General features: G+C 43.8%; 1 protein-coding gene across 2 annotated transcripts in view; it reads left to right on the forward strand.

Moving 5' to 3' along the window:
- Positions 1-21,772, forward strand: part of LIG3 (DNA ligase 3) — a 67,214-nt gene extending 45,442 nt beyond the window's left edge. For both annotated transcript variants that reach the window (XM_068268598.1, XM_068268599.1), the window contains exons 14-21: positions 4,451-4,574; positions 5,221-5,363; positions 12,045-12,119; positions 15,523-15,669; positions 16,426-16,618; positions 17,136-17,227; positions 17,363-17,428; positions 20,768-21,772. In XM_068268598.1, the coding sequence (XP_068124699.1) occupies positions 4,451-4,574; positions 5,221-5,363; positions 12,045-12,119; positions 15,523-15,669; positions 16,426-16,618; positions 17,136-17,227; positions 17,363-17,428; positions 20,768-21,004 (1,077 nt within the window). In that variant the 3' untranslated portion in view covers positions 21,005-21,772. The remainder of the gene's footprint in view (positions 1-4,450; positions 4,575-5,220; positions 5,364-12,044; positions 12,120-15,522; positions 15,670-16,425; positions 16,619-17,135; positions 17,228-17,362; positions 17,429-20,767) is intronic.
- The last annotated feature ends 322 nt before the right edge of the window (positions 21,773-22,094 follow it).

The raw sequence follows: 22,094 nt of genomic DNA on the forward strand, positions 1-22,094 counted from the left end.
CATTACTCTCACCTAATACTTTACTGCAGCTCCACCTATCTCCCAATAGACAACTCAAACAATACTATTACCTTATAACATAGGTTATTGCACTCAGACACATTTCATACAATACTGTACCACTATCACATTCCACATATTACTGCACTTCAGTATGCTCCCTTACAGCACCCGCCACACTCCACATATTATTGCACCGACCTACAGCTTATTAGTGATCCCATCACCCTTCTTACAGCACATACATTGCAGCATTACTACAACCATTCTATTTATAAATACACAACCATTCTATGATTACACCCTGCAGTATAGGGTACCCCTCTGCCCTGATCCAGTATGCTTGCACTTTAACACCGCTTCCTCCCCTTAACCATACCGCCCAACTTTTTGAGATGAGGAAGAGGGACACTTAAGCCATGCCCCTGCCACACCCCCATCACAACCCTATTCATGCATACCATAAAGATTTCATAAGAAAAATATGTTGTTTTATAATTCAAACCACCCTGGTCCTTTTCATCCTGGTTCATTTTCCTTCATGGTAACATTTTACTATTAGTGATATATCAATTTAAAGGATGGGAATAAAATTTACAGTCAAACACATTTTTAGTGGAGATATATATATATATATATATAGATAGATAGATATATTTACATAGAAAGAGGGACAAATGAGGAGGAGAGAGGGACAGGGCTCCCAAAGAGGCACAGGTGGGAGCTATGCCTTAACATTTCCCAATGTCACCCCCTCCCCCTGCTCACCCCATTGGCAGCCGCGAGGATGAGCTGAATGGCCTCCTTGAAGTAGTAGTGCTTGTCCACAGCACCCTGTCCTGCCGCTCTGCTGGAACACTGTGACCCACTTCCTCAGCCCGCTGGTGCCCGGCTTCTGATCGCAGTACGGCGTCACGCTGAGTGTCTTCACAGCCATGATCGGCTGCGAGGAGTATACACGTGCTGCAGGCAGCCCAGGGGAGCCACTGGCCAGGCCACTGTACGGACGGGAGGGTGGGTGAGAGTACTGGAGGGGACCGGGGAATGTGCTCCCTAGTTCCGGTTGCGCTTCCTGCCTGTAGAGTTCTGTTTCGATCTTCAGATCGCGGCCGCAGGGATATGGGAGAGAAGTGATGTGCTGCTGCAGTAATGCGCTATAATGATGCAGCGCAGCCGGAACTAGGGAGCACATCCTCCGGTCCCCTCCAGTACTCTCACCCACCCTCCCGTCCGTACAGTGGCCTGGCCAGTGGCTCCCCTGGGCTGCCTGCAGCACGTGTATACTCCTCGCAGCCGATCATGGCTGTGAAGACACTCAGCGTGACGCCGTACTGCGATCAGAAGCCGGGCATCAGCGGGCTGAGGAAGTGGGTCACAGCGTTCCAGCAGAGCGGCAAGACGGTGCTGTGGACAAGCGCTACTACTTCAAGGAGGCTGCCGCTGCTCTTAAGATATGACAACTCTACAGGCGCCAGGAGGGCAGCGCAGCCGGAACTAGGGATTGCAATTCAGAGGGAGACCCGCTCTATGCGAGCAGACAGCAGCGCACATGAGCATGTGATGCGGGCGGGCCTTGGAGCACCCGGGCGGGGTTTCAAAACAGCCGGGCGGCCCGCCCACTTAATAGGTCCTGGGGAGAACACTGAGGTGGTAAGTTGTATGAGCGAGCAATAAACCGTGAAAGCTGCAGTGGTCTGAATGGAAAAAAAGTGGCCGGTCCTTAACCAGTTCGCATTCAGTCGTTTTTCGCTTCATGCATCCGAACAATGTTCACCTCCCATTCATTAGCCTATAACTTTATTACTACTTATCACAATGAACTGATCTATATCTTGTTTTTTCCGCCACCAATTAGGCTTTCTTTGGGGGGTACATTTTACTAAGAGCCACTTTACTGTAAATGCATTTTAAAAGGAAGAATAAGAAGAAAACGGAAACAAATCATTATTTCTCACTTTTCGGCAATTATAGTTTTAAAATAATACATGCCTCCATAATTAAAACCCACGTATTGTATATGCCCATTTGTCCCGTTTATTACACCATTTAAATTATGTCCCTATCACAATGTATGGCGACAATATTTTATTTGGAAATAAAAGTGCATTTTTTCCGTTTTGCATTCATCACTATTTACAAGCTTATAATAAAAAAAAAAAAAGAAATATTTCATCTTTACATAGATATTTAAAAAGTTTAGACCCTTAGGTAAATATTTGTGTTTTTTTTTTTTTTAATTGTAATGTTTTTTTTTTTTTTTTAATTAAACATTTTATGTGGGTATTTTTGGGAGGGTGGGATTGAAATTGTATTTTTTTTGTAAATATATGTGTATTTTTATTTTTATTTAACATTTAGATGTAGTTTACTTTTTGGCCACAAGATGGCAGCCATGAGTTGTTTACAGTGACGTCACTCTAAGCGTACCACGTACGCTTAGAGCGACATAGGAAGCAGAAAAAGCGTAGCTTCCGAGAGAAGCTGTCGCTTTTTCTGCGGGGGAGAGGAATCAGTGATCGGGCACCGTTGCCCGATTCACTGATTCACTGGCTAACAAACCGCCGGCCGATCGCGCGCGTGGACGCGCAGGAGCGCACATGGCTTCCTGGACGTGAGTTTCACGTCCAGGAATGTGAAATAGTTAAGGGGGGGTAAAGCCCTAGGTCCTCAAGTGGTTAAGCCGTATATTGGCTTTATTCTGCGCCCAAATCTCCCAGTGGCTATTTTATACGTATGCAGCAGAACCTGCATGTCTCTTCATGCAGATTGTTCCAGTGACTGCTGCTAGACAGATCTGTATGAAAATCTAGAATTTTTTTTTCAAGAAATACAAAATAAATAATTTTACAATATCTGATTTCCCCACTTTGTTATTTTTATTACTGTAGCGACATCTTCCACGGTGCTTTAGAGTCCATAGTTGTATCACTAACCTTCCCTCAGAGGAGCTCAGAGTTCCAACTTCAGGCTCTGGAAATCTTTGCTTAGGGCCTGTTTCCACTACACGCAGATTCTGCATGCAGAAAACTGACTCCAATGAATGCCTATGGGAAATCTGCATCAGAAAAATCGCGTTCAGTGGAAACAGGCCCATAGGCATTCATTGGAGTCAGTTTTCTGCATGCAGAATCTGCGTGTAGTGGAAACAGACCCTAAGGGTTAACGTTTGATTTAGCACTTTTTTTTTCTTCTTTTTTTTAAACCTCACACCTGTACATTTCCATGTGTTTATTAAGTATGTATGTAAAGCAAACCTGTTATTTAATGAAGAAAAAAAAATGAAACTTAACTCAGCCTCTGATCCTTCTTGAGCCCAGCCCACCACTGCTCACTGAATCCCTCCTCTTTTTTGCAGATGCACTCTTGTTTATGAATGACCATGGCAGCAGTATGCAGGTGCACCGAGGAAAGAGCCCTGCACGACTCTGTGCTACTGTGCAGGCGTAGGCCATCTTGCGCCTACAGTGCGATCATGCAAACCTATTTGACAAGCCCTTGTCAGATTGGTTCAGAGGGTCCGTCCATAGGCTTTCTTTACTGGATTCACTAAGGCCTCTTTTCCACGGATTGTTGAGCTGTGTGCTCAGCAAGCAGTTGCCAGGCAGCAGTGAGCAGTTACCAGGCAGCAGCAATGATCAGTTGTGAGGTATTTCACTGCCTATCAACAGTCCGTGGAAAAGAGGCCTAACTTACTGTATTTTTGCCTTCAGTTACACTTTAAAGTGAACCCGAGGTGAAAATAAACTGATGAGATTGACAGTTATATTTATATTCCTACTCTGACTTTTTTATATTTAAACATTCACAAAGTATGCTGAATGTTTTACTTTCTCTAACCAGTGGCAGCCTATTAAGTGTCCCAGAATTAGAAAAGGGTCAATGGTATATGTATTTCTCTCCCTGCCCTCAGAAGTTGTATTCAGCCAGGCAAACTTTTTTTATGGTTGTAATTTGCTTATCAGTGGTGATTACTATATTCCCGACAAGACAGAAGCTGTCCCTTCCATGCCTAGAAATTAACTCTTTCAAGTAACACAAAATAAAACAAGTAAAACAGCCTAGTTATTAATGTTTTGCACTGTACATACAGGTTTATCTCATGTCACATATCGCCTCCGGTACGCTTTAAAGGGTGTGTGTGTGTGTCTACTACCTTTCTTTTTTTTTTTTTTTTTATTTCCACTGTTTGTCTGTGTGTTAATTATTGAACAGTGTGCCACTGAAGATCTCAGTGCTTTTATATACATCTAATATAAAGGACTCACATATCTGTTAAAAGGGTTGGGTTTTTTTGGGGGGGAGGGGGGTGGTTTAGTCTAATACTACATGAGTGAATAGATGTGGTTCCATTGACTTGTGCTATTGAAATTATGATTGTATGGCCGGCTTTATCGGTTTTAGTATTTTGAATCCGTACCGATACTTGTGATTTTTTTTTTCTTTCTTCTAGTCCATTTATGAGCCAGGAAAGCGACATTGGCTAAAAGTGAAAAAGGATTACTTAAATGAAGGAGCTATGGCAGATACTGCTGACTTAGCAGTACTGGGGGCATTTTTTGGAAAAGGACAGAATGGTAAGTGGTCCTTGTTGTAGCAGTGTAATAGCCTTAAAGGAAACCTGAAGTGAGAAAACCCACTTCAGATTAGATACATACCTATGTCGAAGGAGAGCTCTGGATACCATAGATCCTCCCAGGTCTTTGGTCCATCCCATCGTTGTAGCGCCATCCTCCCATTGAAGTTCTGTGACCGCCTTCTCTTCAGTACTCCTTGCGCATCCACACGTGAGCCTGAACTCGCACACGCACAGTACAGATTTGCTTGTCTTTGGAACTACTCAGGGGCACAAGTACTTCAACAGACTGCCCAATGTGTGCTTAAAGAGACTTTGAGATGAAAAAATAAAAAATCGATACTTACCCATGGCTTCCTCATGCCCCATAAACACATCATTTTTTTTTTTTTTTTTTTATTTCAAAGTCTCTTTAAGAGGTATTCCACCTAGCCGGTCAAATAACTTAAATGGGAGACAGCGCAGGAGTGTCAGGACGGACCAAGGATCAGGAAGGCTCTATGGTATCCAGAGCCTTCCCTCTAAGTATCTTACCTAAAGTGAGATTGCTCATGTCAGGATCACTTTGAAGGGTATGCATGTATATGTGCCTGTGCTATGTTTATTTTTTATTTCACTGATTCTTTGCTTTTTTTTTTTATAAATAGGTGGAATTATGTCTATTTTCCTTATGGGCTGTTATGACACTGTGAGTGGCAAATGGTGTACAGTGACAAAATGCTCAAGTGGCTACGATGATGCGACACTTGCACGGTTGCAAAAGGAACTGGATATGGTGAAGATCAGCAAGGTTAGATACCGTATGGAAAATATGGTGCCTTTCTTTCCACATCTGGAGTAAAAACACACTCAACTGTCAAGTTTGCTTACCTTAATGACTCACTGCAGAGCTAGCAGATATATCAGCATTGCTGCATGTGGTAATCTGAGGTCCCTTTTACACTATTGCGTTGCACTTCTGCAATTTTACTGCAAGTGGCCACTGAGTAATTGAAAGTCTATGGAGACTTTCATAATGCGAAACGGTGCGTCGGAAGTAGTCAAATTGCTGCAATCCCGACGCAAAGTCAACAGTGCGTTACCGCATGATCGGTGCCTACCGTACAGATTATGCAGTAATGCAAGTCTGTGATGACTGAGTGTGTAAACGAAGGAGTGTGACGCGGCACGCATGTGCGGACCGATAGGATACTCAGTGAAGTACTTCCTGCTCAGCATGGAATATATAGCTGAATGGGGTTGGCCCTATGCATATGACATGGTGCGGTGATCCTGTGGCAGGCTCCCCTGCCATGGGATCACCACACAAGTATAAAAACAGCCTCAATGCTTAATCCAACAATGCGTTTCAAATGAAACAAAGTGTTCCGAAACTCCATCGTATTAAAAATCCATATCTTTATTCGATCACCATTAAAAGGTACAACAGTGGTACATGGCAGCGCAAGAGCTGACACGTTTCAGACCCTCCTGGGTCCTTAGTCATAGCTAAAGTGACAACTTTGTACAAACTTTTTTATATGTTGACCAGAAACGCCAACCTCCGCCAGCACACCTGAAATAGGTGTGGTGTAGCTCTTAAAGGAACACATACAGGGGAGATGCCGGTGCAATGCAATAATATGCAACCATACATAAAAACCTAGTCATATAAAAATTACAAAAATGTATACAAAAAGGATCCAAATGTACAGAATGATGATATTATTTAGCATATGGCAGTTCACGAGAATATCCTCAATAGAATGACATGCAAATAACATACACATATGTGTATAAAACAGGATTACAACAAAAAAAAGAGGGGGGGGGGGAGAGAGAGCATGAATCCTAAGAATGTAAGGGCTGGCCCACTCGGACATCCGCCTTGCCTCCAACGGCATCTCGTTCAACGGCGCCGTAGCACTCAGGCCTTCAGCGGCCTCACGTTGCAGTTGGTGTCTTTCATCCCCACAGGGTGACAGACGCAGCAGTTAATTGTCCCCCGATGCCCAAATGTAGCATTCTCGGGCGCCTCAAACAGGGAAAATCAGGACCGGAATGCCGTATTCGCTCAATTGCCAGAAAAAGTCTGGTGCAAACGCTTCTGTTCACTTGAATGGGAGCATTTAACGATGGATCCCGGGCGACGGCGCTAAATGCCCGCTAAGCGTCCATGTGGACCAGCGCTAGGAAAATGTATTTAGCCATACAAGTCCAGTGTCGCCAAACCCCCACATGTATAGATGCTACAAATCAGGACCACATACCAATCAGACTGCCACAGGAGATTGAGATAGTACATCAGAGAGACCTGGAGACTAAAAGAACAAATTGAAATCCCATCTATAGTTTAGACCCATAGTTTCTCTTGTCCCTATATTAAAAATCCACTGCACCGTCCGCTCCAACAGTCTCCTCCTCTGGATTTCCGGCGGACTCTTTCCAGACCTTGAAACGTAAAGTGTGTCACATCGGCATTATGGCATGAACGAAAAGGTTAAGCCACATTGGACAAGTTTGTGCATAAAGGGTTAGTCGCACTGCAAAAGTGCTCTGCAATTCTAGCTCGCAAGGGCCTAGTGGTGCAGCCCACATACTGTATGTGACACAAACCACAATTACTGCTTACTGAATGGACCCCGCAGTTCCTACAGCTTCTAACACTACATCGGTACGGGCCTTGGTAATGTAACCAAGCAGCACCACTGGCACGGGCACCATCCACCTACAAGCTTGGAGACAGGGCATCGCCCAAAGTTGGTGCTCTTCTGCTTTCAAATCTACACTGTCCCTCTACTATTGGAATCAAATCAGAATCACCATATAGCACCGGAAGGCGTCTTTTTTTTATTATGTCAACAATACTATTAAACTTCAAACTGTAGGCAGTGGAGAAAGTAAGTAAACCATTAGTTTCCCTTGGACTAGGTCTGCCGAATCCCTTCCAAAGCTCTGCCCTGTCTTTGTTTAGTACTCTATTTTTTGCTCTTTTCAAAGTCCAATCTGGATATTTAAGGTCTTTAAAGAGACTCCGTAACAAAAATTGCATCCTGTTTTTTATCATCCTACAAGTTCCAAAAGCTATTCTAATGTGTTCTGGCTTACTGCAGCACTTTCTACTATCACAGTCTCCGTAATAAATCAATGTATCTTTCCCCTGTCAGACTTGTCGGCCTGTGTCTGGAAGGCTGCCAAGTTCTTCAGTGTTGTGGTTCTGCTATGAACTCCCGCTTCCAGGCCCCTCTATGCACACTGCCTGTGTATTGTTTAGATTAGGGCAGCTTCTCTCTTCTCTCTTATCTTTTACAAGCTGGATAAATCGTCCTCTGAGCTGCCTGGGCTTTCACATACTGAGGAGTTACAGACAAGGGCAAAGCTGTTTGCAGGAAGAAAAGAGCAGCCTGAAACTTCAGTGCATGAGAGATGCAGGGGGAAAGAAACCCACAATGATCTCTTGAGATTCAAAAGGAAGGCTGTATACAGCCTGCTTGTGTATGGATGTATTTTCTATGTGTGGACATACTGTACATCAACCTACTTCCTGTTTTGGTGGCCATTTTGTTTGTTTATAAACAAACTTTTTAAAGCTGTTTTTAACCACTTTTAATGCGGCGAGGAGCGGCGAAATTGTGACAGAGGGTAATAGGAGATGTCCCCTAACGCACTGGTATGTTTACTTTTGTGCGATTTTAACAATACAGATTCTCTTTAAGCCTTTTTTCCATTTCTGTTATTTTACCAGGCAAAAGTTCAGTATCAGAGCTTTTTTCTCACTATCCTAGTGAGTTCCCCTGTGGGAATTCCATGTATAGTATGTTGTGGATGACAACTGGTGGCTAACAGAGTGGAATTACCACTGCATGGCTTGCGATAAGTAGAAGTAACAATACGCCCTTTAGAGAGCGAACCTTCCAGTTTGAGATCCAGAAAAGTAATTGAAGTACTGTTGCAGGACGAAGTGAAGCGGAGGTTGACATCATTCGAGTTTAAATAGAGAACAAATTCCTCTAGCTCACGATTGGGTCCCCTCCAAACCATTAGAAGGTTGTCAATATACTGACCATACCAAATGATATGGTTGGCAAAACGATTATTCTCTGAAAAAAGGGTTAGTTCCTCCCACCACCCAAGGCACCCAAGGATGGTAAGAATTGCGCACTCTTAGCATTTCTGTAAAAAAAAATTCACTATTATTATTATTGATTTATAAAGTGCCAACAAATTCCGTGGCGCTGTGCAAAGTAAGAAACAAACATGGGGTACGTAATAATACAGACAATGGTGTACACTAATATACAAGATACATAATTAGTGACAAAATACAAAGAATGATACAGAATACAAAATATAGAATTGGTAATGACAGAGATAAAAGTAACATGATGAATAAAATGTATAATGATTTCCAAGACACAAAAGGGGGAGAGAGCCCTGCCCTTGCGAGCTTACAATCTAAAGGGAATGAGGGGGAAACATAACATAATTATGCAAAAGCATGAATTCTACCTCTGCGCCAATAAAGTATTTGAGATTGGGACTATAACTACTATATCGATTCAAATTGTATGTCGAGAGTGGCCCACATGTATCATTTTTCCGAACCAAAATTCTCTGTTCTAACACGTTTGGTGTCTCTCAAGTAGCCAGGCAATCTCTGCACCAAAGGTTGGAGATAGGAATTCAACCACTCCCCAAGACGTTCTGTAAGTGACCCAATACCTGCCACTATGGGTCTACCAACAAGGGAACCCTCTTTATGCACCTTGAGGTGGCGGTTTAGGATATGAAATAATTAGAGAATTTGCCAGCTTATACCATGCTTAAAGAGAACCTAAAGTCACAAAAAAAACCGAGATGAACTCACCTGGGGCTTCCCTCAGCCCCCTGCAGACGATCGGTGCCCTTGCAGCCCCGCTCTGACGCTCCAGGACCCGCCGGCGAACACTTCCGGTTTGGCCGTCACCGGCCGACAGGCATGGGAACGCGAGTGATCGTTCCCAGCCTTTATAGCGCCCCCCTATGCTGCTATTGCGGCCAGGAGGTCGCAATAGCAGCATAGGGGGCGATATACAGGCTGGAAATGCGAACAATCACTCGCGTTCCCATGCCTGTCGGCCGGTGACGGCCAAACCGGAAGTGTTCGCCGGCGGGTCCTGGAGCGTCAGAGCGGGGCTGCGAGGGCACCGATCGTCTGCAGGGGGCTGATGGAAGCCCCAGGTGAGTTCATCTCGTTTTTTTTTGTGTGACTTTAGGTTCACTTTAATAAGGCTGTCATATTCCACTTTAAATTTAGATAGGTGCTAGAATCTGATAGTTGCTGTACCGCCTCCTGTTTGTAATCCTCCGAGTTAAGGATAACCAATGCGTTTCAATTGCTAAGATTTCTAGCACCTGCAGCAGGCACATCTAATCTCCCTGGCATGGCATGGCACACACCCTGCAAGATGTTAGAAGTCATTAACACTGAAACTTGAAGTGGAATAGGAAAGGTACCATGCAATGTGTACACCCCCTTCCTCTTTTCTTATACGTGCTTTAGAATATTAACCTGCAGACACTTGCATACCTTGGCATTATTTGTCTTGGCTTACAGGCAGGGCCAGATTTGTACTTTCCAGATCCCTAGGCCTGCTGTCACCAACCGCCCCCCACACCACCACCAAAAAAACATTCTCTCCAACACACTGTTTAGTGATCACTGGTTTGAATGGGACCATTTCAGTTGTGCTGCTCTGCCCCCCATTCAACAAATAATTCCTATAATTTGCGCTCCTGCTGTGCATAGCAGCCGATAGTGTTCTGAGCATGCATACTTGAGAAATGACGCTGATGTATGACCAGTACTTGTCAAGAATGCATAACACTGTACCGGCCTCGGTTGCTGTGCACATCTGGGCAGGAGCAAGAGATTACAGGGAGCGCGAGTGGCCAGAGCATGCGCTGCTTCTTTGTCCTCTGTGTGCGGCTGGCTGCAGTCGGAGCCACAAACAGGTGGCAGGGCAGTGCAATGGAGAGAAGCCATCCAAAACAGAGAACAGGTAAGTAGCAAACATCCTGTCAGGACCCACTTTGGATGTTCTGTTGTTATTATAGTGGACCTGAACTCAGAACTTCCTCTCTGCTCTAAAAGATATGCAACATAACCTTTAAAGAAAAACATTTCTTTGTTGCAGCTGATACAAATCCTGCAATAAATCTGCAGTGTGTCTACTTCCTGCTTTCATGGAAGCAGACATATTGTTAACATCCTGTGCTTTCAAGTGAGCTTAGATGTTGTGGCAGTCAGGTGACACAGGGTAGAGATCAAATTAAAACTTGTGATTAGACACAGATGAGGGGGAATTAGACAGGCTCTCTAAATACATACAGGGTGCATTTCTCTGTTTTCCTTCTGTCCTGAGAGTTCAGCTCCACTTGAAAGCATCTGAATGACATTTATTTAGATTTGCTGAAAAATCTATGTATCTTTTTTTGAATGCTGAATGTACATATGGCGGTGTGCTCTAACATATTGACAGTAAACAGGAACAAAGTCTGAAGAAGGCTTATTAGCAGAAAGCTTACTCTTTTTTTTTTTTTATTTATTTTTTTTTTAAACCAATAAATGGTATCATCCTGATTCAAAACTCTGCTTTCACTGATGGCTAAGATGGTACAATGCTCTACTGCTACAGGAAAGCAGAAGGATGCCAAACCATACACACTAGCATAGAGGTGGTAACAGCTCAGGTGCCCTTTAAAGTGACGGCTTAGCAATGAAAGGGAAGCAAACAGCATTTTTATTCCTGCAGTTATCATAATGGTAGGAGCTGAAGGACAGAAAATGAGGCAGGAAAGAGTTAACTGAAGCAGATAAGAGATCACTGCTGGCTGGGAAGAAAAAATCAAAAGAGAAACTGTCATAAATTAGGGTTAGATAAGAGTGTAATTAACAGCTGCTGAGGTCAGTGTCACAGCTGTAAAAAAGAGAAGGTGAAGAAACTAGCAGAGCTCACTGATGTGTGTGAATGCCTGCATTAAAACTCAGCAGAACTTAGTTCTATCTGCTTTGTAATGTAAATCTGTATTTCTCACATCGACTTGTATGTCCATCATACAGAAGAATGGATCATCAGGAGGTGACAGCAGATGCTGATTGTTATAGCACATCAGGAAGTGAGAGAGAAAGAGAGAGATGCAGGGATCGGGGAACTCTGGAATTCAGCTATTAGTGCAGAGCAGGGCGCTGGCTGGCTGCGCTGCGGGACCAGAAGAGATGATTTATTTTGACATATGACCTCTTCTCTCTCCAAGTCCTGCCGCTCTTCTGATCTTCTCTGATTTTATCGCTCTAGGCCATGGCCTTGGTGGCCTTCCCAGAAATCCGGCCCTGCTTACAGGTTTTATGTCCTTACAACACTTCCATAACTTACTATCTGCTGAAAAAGAAACACATTTGCTCTTCTGATCAATCTTAGTGTTTGTAATGTTCTCATTTCCTTACTTCCAGGACCCATCCAAAATACCTTCCTGGCTCAAAATCAACAAGAACTACTACCCGGACTTCATCATACGAGATCCTCAGGTAGCATTCACTTGTTTGCTATTCAGTCCTTAAAGTGGATCCGAGATGAACTTTTACTCCTTGCATAATTGTGTTCCTTACGTATAGTTTATAGGGCATTCCTCAAGCCAAATACTTGTTTTGTTTTGATACCCTAATTTCCTATAAACTAAACAAACCACACCCACAGCTTCTCCAGAGTGCCTTGGCGCTTGCAAGGGATTGTGGGATTTCAGTCTGGGCAGGTGAAAAAGGTGTTACTAGCTATAGATTTCAGAGGCAGAGTTTTCACAATCTAAGAGCTGCAGTGCAGATACAGATCAGTTGCCTGTGTAATGGAGGAGATAGAGTGGAGTTTTCACAGAATATGCAGATTAGCATGCCTAGATACAGATAAGCTTGCCTGTGTGTGTGATTGTGTAATAGTGACAAGCAAAAAACATGTCTTCTCCCATTGTATCACAGGGAAAAATATTAATATACTGTTGAAGCTGTTTGAAGATAGATTTGCTGTGTAAACTATCTAAACTTTAGATAAGATATATAGACAAGTCACTTGTTATATTTAGTTTTTCATCTCGGATCCGCTTTAATTAAAAATTCTGTACATTTCCTAGATTTTGGGTCTGTGATTGGAAATTGTTTTGTTTTGAAAGAAATATATTGTCTGTATTTGAAAGGGTTTTTTTTTTTTTTTTTATAGCCAGATTTACTTACTGGTGCGTACACACACACACGACAGCAGCCAAGGAAGGGTCCGTCGGCACCTCCGGCTGGGCGGGTTTTCAGCAGGCTGTAGTGCGCGTGTACACACTGTCGGCGGACTGATGAGGCTGTTCCTGAATGATCCCCCGGGCGGCTCGTTCAGGAACAGCCTTCTCAGTCCGCCGACCGTGCGTACACGCGCACTACAGTCTGCTGAAAACCCGCCCAGCGGGAGGTGCCGACGGGCCTGTCGTTTGCTTATGTAGTGCGTGTTTCTACGCACCTTGTTTAGTATGTCATGGTGCTAACATTTCAAAGCCAGCTTAGATCCAGGGCCGGGCCAAGGCAGAAGCAAGCGAGGCTCCAGCCTCGGGGCGCAGTGTAGGAGGGCGCACAACTCACTCAGATATCGTTCCCCTATTGTGTTTGAAGCGAAGAAAAATAAGAAAAGGGGATACATAGCAGTGATGCAAGCCAGATAATTAGAGATGAAGGTGTTGGAGGGGTTGGGGGCCTAGAGCGCCTCTTAGTCTAACAGCAATCAGTGTGTGATGGCTGGGGTGGGAGGGATGGAGGGGCGCACTTTGGTGTCTCAGCCTTGGGTGCTGGAGGACCTTGTCCCGGCTCTGCTCAGATCCTCTGAAAATTATACAATTGTACTGCAATATACATACATAATGGTTGTAATCACAACTAGGAATTGTTTTCCTTCTGAGGTTTACATCCACTGGACAGGGCATGCCTGATGACATTTTCCACATATACTTGATGGTGTATTGCCCTATGAATTGTCTTTACTTTGTTACAATTGAAACCATGTAAATTGCCATACAAGCTCAGTTTGTGGTTTGCGTGTAGCTCCTGATGTTTAACCACTTGAGGACCCACCCTTTACCCCCCCTTAAGGACCAGCGCTGTTTGTTGTGATCTGTGCTGGGTGGGCTCTGCAGCCCCCAGCACAGATCAGGGTGCACGCAGAGCGATCAGATCGCCCCCCTTTTTTCCCCCCTATGGGGATGATGTGCAGGGGGGGGTCTGATCGCTCCTGCGTGCAGGCATGTTGCGGGGGGGGCACCTCAAAGCCCCCCTCCGCGGCGACATTCTCCCCCTCCCTCTCCTACCTTCCCCCCCCCCCCCCCCCGGTGATCCGGGCTGCACAGGACGCTATCCGTCCTGTGCAGCCAGTGACAGGACGTCCCCTGTCACGTGGCGGCGATCCCCGGCAGCGCCGTACAATGTAAACAAAGCGGATTATTTCCGCTTGTTTACATTTAGCCTGCGAGCCGCCAACGGCGGCCCGCAGGCTATTCACGGAGCCCCCCGCCGTGAATTGACAGGAAGCAGCCGCTCGCGAGAGCGGCTGCTTCCTGATTAATCAGCCTGCAGCTGGCGACGCAGTACTGCGTCGCTGGTCCTGCAGCTGCCACTTTGCCGACGCACGGTATAAGTGTGCGGTCGGCAAGTGGTTAAAAGCTGTGCAACACCACAGAGCGATTTTTGATTGGTCAGCACTGTGCGGTTTTAAAAAAATGCTCCCATTGACTTGCAAGTCAGTGGGAGTATTTAAAAAAAAACAAAAAAAAAACTCAAAACGCAGCACCAACGAATCGAAAAGCTCTCTGCAGTGTGTCTCAGCCCGAACTCCTGCCAAAACTATATAGCAAGGGCTGGGTAGATTAGGAAAGGGTTAGGATTTTGCTAAGCTTTTATGCCTGAGTGGTCACTATAGAGAATTTAATTTCAAAATGCAGGAAGTGTGGGAGAGTCACAAGCAGGGCTGTGAAGTCGGTACAAAAATCATCCAAGTCCTCGGTTTGAGACCACCGACTCAAGGTGCCCAAATTTGCTCAGACTCCAACTCCGTAACCCTTGCAAGGCTATGGAATGGGTACATAAATCATCCCACTCCAGGTACCCAAAAATGGCTCGGACTCCACAGCCCCCTGGTCACGCGCACACTTTTTTGGGGGCAGAGGAAAATGCTAGATTCCTTTAGTCTGTCAGGTTTTCATTGCTGCAGCTTCGTTAGGAAAACCTCTATTTCAATCACTGGTGTCACAAAAGTTCAAGAACTGAGAGGACAACTGTCAGTCAGGGAAAAAGACAACCATAACAAAATGACAGTAGTTTTAATTCCTCTCACTTTGTCTAAAACTTAACAAAAATTCTGAGTGGAGTTCTACTTAAAATTGTAAACGCTATTCTTTTTTCTCAGTTTTGGTAGGATGGACTGGGGATTGAACCTTTCTGAGACTGATTGCTGAGGCAACATCCCTCTACTACTATCTTCTTATTGCATCAACTTTGCCCTTTTGCCGTTTCCCCTTGATTTATAGCACCTGACCTGCCCTCTATGTAATCTCCTGCACTTTCATTAGTTCTAAAACAGCCTGGCACACCCAGCTGTCTTTTTTGTGATGTATGTGTGCACATGGGATGTGATCTGAGCCATGTGTTTGTACAGCATTTGCCCGCCACAGTGTCATCAGCAGGTTTACGCTCGATCCTGATGGTTAACACTAACGGTGTGCATGTAGACACCTTACATCTGCTTAGATGCATCTTTCCTGTCAATCAACTTTGATTTGGAGGGCTTAGAAGATAATTTAAACAGTACTGGTGAAGCATAAGCTAAAGTATACTGGGCAAAGTGTCCTAAATCTACAATGCAACTGTATTTTCTATAAAGCTTGATTTCTACATTATGATCTGTTCCTAGAAAGCACCTATTTGGGAGATCACAGGAGCAGAGTTTTCCAAAGCAGAGGCCCACACAGCCGGTGGGATTTCTATTCGATTCCCTCGGTGTACTCGCTTCCGTGATGACAAGGACTGGAAGACAGCCACTACTTTACAGCAGCTGAAGGTAAGGAGGGAACAGGAGCAAGGTACAATAAACTCTCCATTATCCGCCACAGGCGGGTAATGTCTGACACCATATAAGCGTACTTACTGGTTGCCTGAGAGAGTTCATGTATATGTATAGCAGTAGGCAACCCCTCCCCCCCCCCCCCTCTCCCATGGCAAAGTTTTCCCAGTCAACGGTTTAAAAAAACAAAACCTAGTGAATACCTTCATTTTAAAGGACTGATCAGTGATCACGACTTCTGTTTCTCCATGGAAAATAGAGCCTAGTACGCCACCCACCCCTCTCCATAGGGGCCAATGGGATGACCATGCTGGTGTAGTCAGCCAGATCTCAGTTACCAAATAAGAGCAAGCTGAAATTATTAAGGGTGGGTTAAGTAATAGCAACAGTCTTGTGACTGCCACTGGGTCCTTTCAAAGTAAGGCAGTCTACAGAATTTTGAAGCTCTGTAATTTATGGCTGGTTGGAATTAGAGTGCTGCAGCCGCCGGACTGGAGACATCGCTTGTACATTGGCTTACTGTCTGGACAGATACTCCGTTGATGTCATTGACAGACCTGTGTGCCCTGAAGAAGGGACCTGCATGTCCTGAAACATTGGCATTGATCTCTGTGTCAATAAACCTTTATGAATGTTGAGGCAGTGCCAGCCTTGTCATACATTTTATGGTTGAAGAGAGGAGTTAGTGGTAAATCAATTGAAGGTGGTCAGGGGATTTAATGTGTTTTGATATGTATCCTTTGCTTTTTCTAGCAACTTTATGAGACCTCTAAGGAGAAGTGCGACTTCACTATTGCTGCCACATCCTCCCAGGACGAGGAAGGCTCTTCTGAGAGTGGCAATCGTGACAATGACAGCAATTCCAGACCACCAACTCCAGGCAGTTCAATGAAGATGCCAAAAACTCCAAGCCATAAATCACCAGGCAAAGAAAAAAGAAATGAAAGTAAGCAGCCCCCCCTCTTTTTTTTTTTTCTCTCTATGTGCAACAGATGAGCCTGTTTATTTGTACACCCGTTAGACAAGTCAAAGCATAGAATAGTTGATCAAAGAGATGCAAATTTTTATGCAAATGTATGCAGTTTGAAAATGGACCAATCAATTTAAACCCAGGTTTAATTGGTCGTTTTTCAAGCTTCATATATTTACATAAAAATGTGTATAATTTCAGAAGTATTTGCTTCTCATTGATCATCCCTAGTGTAGACGTGTAGGTTTTTTTTTTGTATTTTTTTTTTTTTTTTTTGTATATATATTTTTGCGATCTCCCTTGGGTGTCCATTTTTACTGGGTCCCCTTTTTCTTTGCTGCATTACTTTCTATGTTCTGAATGGAAAGCTTGTGATTTTCATATTCCATATCTATATGTATTGTGGGGGGTGGTTACATGTAGTAAATTGGTACTGGCCTGTGAAACCATTAGGAGTCAGTGAGTTATTCTTTTTTCCATTGTGCATCTCTAGATAATAAACCATCACAGCCAAAGAAAAAAGATGACACACACAAAGCAGAAAAGAGGAAAACTGTATCGCCTGCTCCTGTTGACAGTAAAAAGGTGAGCAGTTATTTGTTTCCTGTTACTATTGTATTGTGCCTTCTTTTTTTTTTTTTTTTTAATTTTATGTTTTTTTACTGTAGTTAAGAGCAGTTTTTTGTTTTATTTTTGACATATTTGCATGTTCTTCCACAGGCTAAATTCTCCAGCACCACTCACAGCAATGGGCACACTGTGGCGCAGTCACCAGCTGCCCCTAAGGTACGATCTTAGTCGCACATTTATTTTTCAAGCTGTCTGGTACTATTCATGACTGTCTCTATCTCTTAAAGGGAGTCTGAAGACGATTAAAAAAATGATGCTTACCTAAGGAGAGGGAAGGCTCTGGATCCTATAGAGCCTTCCTGTTCTCCTGCCGGTGTCCTCGTTCCCCCGTTAGCAGTCCACAACCATTCGGTCGTGGACTGCTGTCTTCCGTGTTGGGTGGCCTTCGGGAGTCTTCGGAAGCACTTGGGTTTGCAAAGATGGGCCGTATCGGCCTGCAAACGTGTGAGCGCCCACTCTCGAGCGTGTGCGCAATACAGAACCGCTGATCTTCAGAAGCCTGAGTGCTTCCAAAGATTGCAGAAGTCTCGTGCGGCGGGAGATTTAAACGGAGGAGCCTGCAGGGGACCGAGGACATCGGGAGGAGAACAGGAAGGCTCTATAGGACCCAGAGCCTTCCCTCTCCTTAGGTGAGTATCTGTTTTTATTTAAAATTCACTTCAGATTCACTTTAAAGTGATCTGAGCAGCGATTTTTCCATAACAAAAAAAAAACCGAACCACCCTGTAAGGGAGGTCCGTAATGGTGTGTGCCACTGGGGGTGCTCTGTACTCGCATCTATACTCTCATCTCCCGGCATGTATCGCGGTGTGTGCACGTGACCGGAATTACAAATGCCTGCAGAAGCTGCAGTCGGCTTAAGATGGAGAATCCCGACTGGGCTGGGGGCCAGAGGTGCAGCACCCCATAGGTAAGTAATGGTACTCCTACCTTAACCCCCGCACCCCCAGTGGCACACATTACCACCCTCCTGTACGGGGAGGTTTGTTTCTTAAAATTGAGAAATTGCTGTTCACATCACTTTAAGGAGTCCAGGAAGTGAGAAGAATACAGAGACTTCAATCTCCATTACCTTATAAACAATGCTAGCTGCCTGGCGGTCATGCTGCTTTTGGCTTTAGTGGTTTGAGTCCCAAATGCATATTCAGTAGTGATGCATTGAAGGAGACCAGAATCGCTCACTTATTTTCAGAATAGGGAATTAATGCTGGAAAATGACATGGGCCTCGATTCATCAACACTTAGCAAATTTGTTAACAACAGTTTGGTAAAATACCGAATTTGTTAACTTCATTTCAGGATTCATCAAAGTTATCTACAGCTGTTAGCGAACATTCGTTAACGATTCGGTAACGATTCGCTAAAACGAAAGAAAGTGCAATTCATGAAAAAGAAAGTGGGCGTGGTTTAGCGTTACATTTAGGATTAGTGATCTCCTTCACTGCTCTGTCGTTATTCCTGTCAGATCATTGCTAACAGAGAAGATGGAGCCATTTGAAGTGGTTATGTATCAGCTGAGAGTGATTCAAAGGCGCAGAAGGGCAAGAATAAGGTCTGCAGCCATATAAATTTGTAAGAGAATAGATTTATTTGCTATAACACGACATCTGCATTTCTCTTGAATCATCTTGTAAGAGAACACAGGCAGTGCCAGGGTTAACTAATTTTGCTAGCTGCGCTATAATTTTTTAGAAAAGGCTCCTATCAAATTGTGGGATTGTCCCAACCACTTACATAATCCTGGTCCAGGTGTTACGCCCTATTCAGAATGTTGCTACGTAGTGCTCAAAGGACTGCCTTTTACCCACAATTCCATGGGAATCTTATGGCCTTGTGTTAAATTACCGCTGTAAAATGGAAATATCGACACGTTACCGAATGTTTACCGAATTGTTACCGAATTGTTATCGAATTCACACCGAATGAGGAAAAACCTTGATGAATACAACTAGAAATCGCTAAACTTCGAATTCGGTAATTTAACAAACTGGAAAAAGTTATCTCAAAGACAATGATGAATCGAGGCCATGGTGTACTTTGTAGAATGAATTTTAGCCTGCTATAAATATCCCTGTGGGCCAGTGCACACCAAAAGCCACTAGCGTATCAACAAACGCTAGTGGTTTTTGAAGCGGTTTTTCAGAGCTATTCTAGGCATGTTTGGAGCGATTTTCTAAATATGCCTAGTGTTTTTTGGAGCGTTTTTGTGTAGAGTTTTTTTTTTATATTTTGTTACAGTACAGCTGTAACTGAACAGCTGCTGTAACAAAAACACTTGGAAAGTCGCTCTGATCTAGCGTATTTCAGAGCGGTTTCCAACTTCCTATACTTAACATTAAGGCAGAAATGCCTCAGAAATCGGCAAAAATGCTGCAGGACCGCTCTGGTGTGCACCATCCCATTGAAATAAATTAACCAAGTGGTTTTCAACCCACAAGCATTTTTAAAAATGCTCAGAACTGCTCTTGGTGTGCACCAGCCCTGTCTTGGATCTCCCCCTCACTTCTACATAGTGCCTGATCCTGCTGTTGTTTGGGTCTGCCTGCTCCCCACTACATTTCCATTTTTATACTGCGAGCGTTTCGACCTGATTAGGACACGATTTGGCTGTTGATACCACTTGATTGTGGCGTTCCCATTTTCTGACTAAAAAAAGTGCGGAAAAAATGTAGAATTGGTGAATCTCAGAAAAATCGCATTGCCTTTCAATTTTTTGGCATATTTATATACTACCATACCATATCACAAATGCAATAAAAATGCTGCATGCAATGTTTGCATTTTGCAAAAAAAAATGAACGCGTTGTACGCATTGCGGCCCGCAATAGAGCTAATTACAGTCGGGAATGTGGAAAAAGCTACGCGTGGCCAGTCCTGACGGGCCTGTCGGCAAAAACAAAACTTGCTGGCAGCGGGGGACCAGAGGATTAGTGAGTGGCTGCGAGGGCACAGGACTGCTGCAGGGGGCTGGTAGAAGCCCCAGGTGAGTAAAACTTAACAAGTCCCCGGCCGCGAACACTGTGAATCCAGCGCAGGAGACTTGGGCGCACAGGGAGTAACTCCGTCAGAAGATGGAGCTGAAGTTACTTTTAAAACATAATAAAGATGAATTCTTTCATTCCTCACCATCCATGGCGCCCTGGAGGAGGAATAGTATTTAACACGGCTGAGGCTTGAGCAGCAGCAGGATCAGCCATATACCGGCTGTATCCTGCGCCCAAGTCTCCCGCGCCGATTCCTCACATACGACCCGGCCAGTGCAGGAGAGCAGCTGACAGGCAGTGACTTCACTACTTGTCACATTAAGGGTCCATTCACATGGGCAGCTGACGTTATATGTTCCTAAGTTGTTGGGCGTAATTTATTGTGGATCTGATGTGCTCAATTGAACCTTTTTTTTCAAATTTTTGGTTTTTTGTCTGCAACTTGCATGATTAATGAAATGCCTCAAAGATGTCAATGTACCACAAACATATGATGATGATTTTTCTGTAGACTCTTCTGGATATATTTACTGGAGTTAAGCTTTATCTTTCACCATCCCTTGAGGACTTTGCAAAACTACGTCGTTACTTCCTTGCATACGATGGAGATCTTGTCCCAGAGTTTGATGTACCTTCTGCTACGCATGTGATGGGTGATGCGTCTGAATGTGCTGAAGATTCCAAGCATGTGACACCACGCTGGATATGGGAGTGTATTAGACGCCGGAGGCTAGTAGCACCTTGCTGAGGGCTCTTGGATCTCATGTTAACAAGACTTGCTCTTGTTTTAAATACTGACATGTTTACAGAACTTATTAAAGTAGTAGAAAGTAGAACAATCGTGGCTTAAAGACTGCTTATGAGTTAAACTACCTGATGCCTTTTGTTCTAATAGAACCTTTTTTAAAGGTACTTGATCTCCATAATAATGTACATGTGCTACATCAGCACACTGATCCTTTGTTTACCCAGGTCTGGTTGGGTAAGTGTATGTGATGTGCCATTTTTGGATAACTACAGCTGTAAATCTGTTTTTCCTAATTACTGATAGTCTGTTGTAGCCTATACTTGTGTTGCACTACACTCAAGGATATGCATTTGACAGAGGAAGAAACTATTTTTGTAAATAGAACACTATCCCTTTTACTTTTTGGATATAGATGAACTTTTTTTTTCCCTCTCTATTTTGCAACTACAGTGACCGGCTACAGCAAAATGCTTTTATTGAAAGCCATGTGGACCAACAATGCCCTATAGTTACAGGAAGGCATTGCAGATGCCATCTTTTAGAATGACCGTTTTACTGTTTTGTACAGATGTCAAGCTGCAGAGTGCTGAGCTGTTAGAGTCTGTACACCATATATGGATGTATTAAAAATGTTCATCACTGAGATGTCTACCACATAGAAGTGTGAAACAAGTTTTTTTTTTTCTTTCATTCTGTAAATAGTGTGTTGTGTGCAGATTTAATGGCAGGTCATTTTGTAATGTCGAAGAATAAAGCTGTACAAACAAAGCAGTCTGACAAAATAACTTTATACTGTATTTTCAAGATAGATCTCCTGTATAATTTTGCGGAACAGATTTGTTTAAACTCATGGCAAAACTGAAAGCTGTCACAATCATTCTTTTGATGTCACTCCTTTAGTGACTTAACGTACAGTGTGGGTTGCGTTCATTTTTCTGGGGGGGGGGGGCTGGACTTTATAATTAAGGATGGTCAATAAGAGGCAGATCTGAGTTGATGCAGGATTAGTGCACAAATCCACTAGAAGCCTTTTCTAAGCACTAGTGATTTGAAAAAGCTCTTGCTAATGCAATGCGATGGGGGATTTTTA

Source organism: Hyperolius riggenbachi, chromosome 2 (assembly GCF_040937935.1).
Source record: "Hyperolius riggenbachi isolate aHypRig1 chromosome 2, aHypRig1.pri, whole genome shotgun sequence".
Lineage (NCBI taxonomy): Eukaryota > Metazoa > Chordata > Amphibia > Anura > Hyperoliidae > Hyperolius > Hyperolius riggenbachi.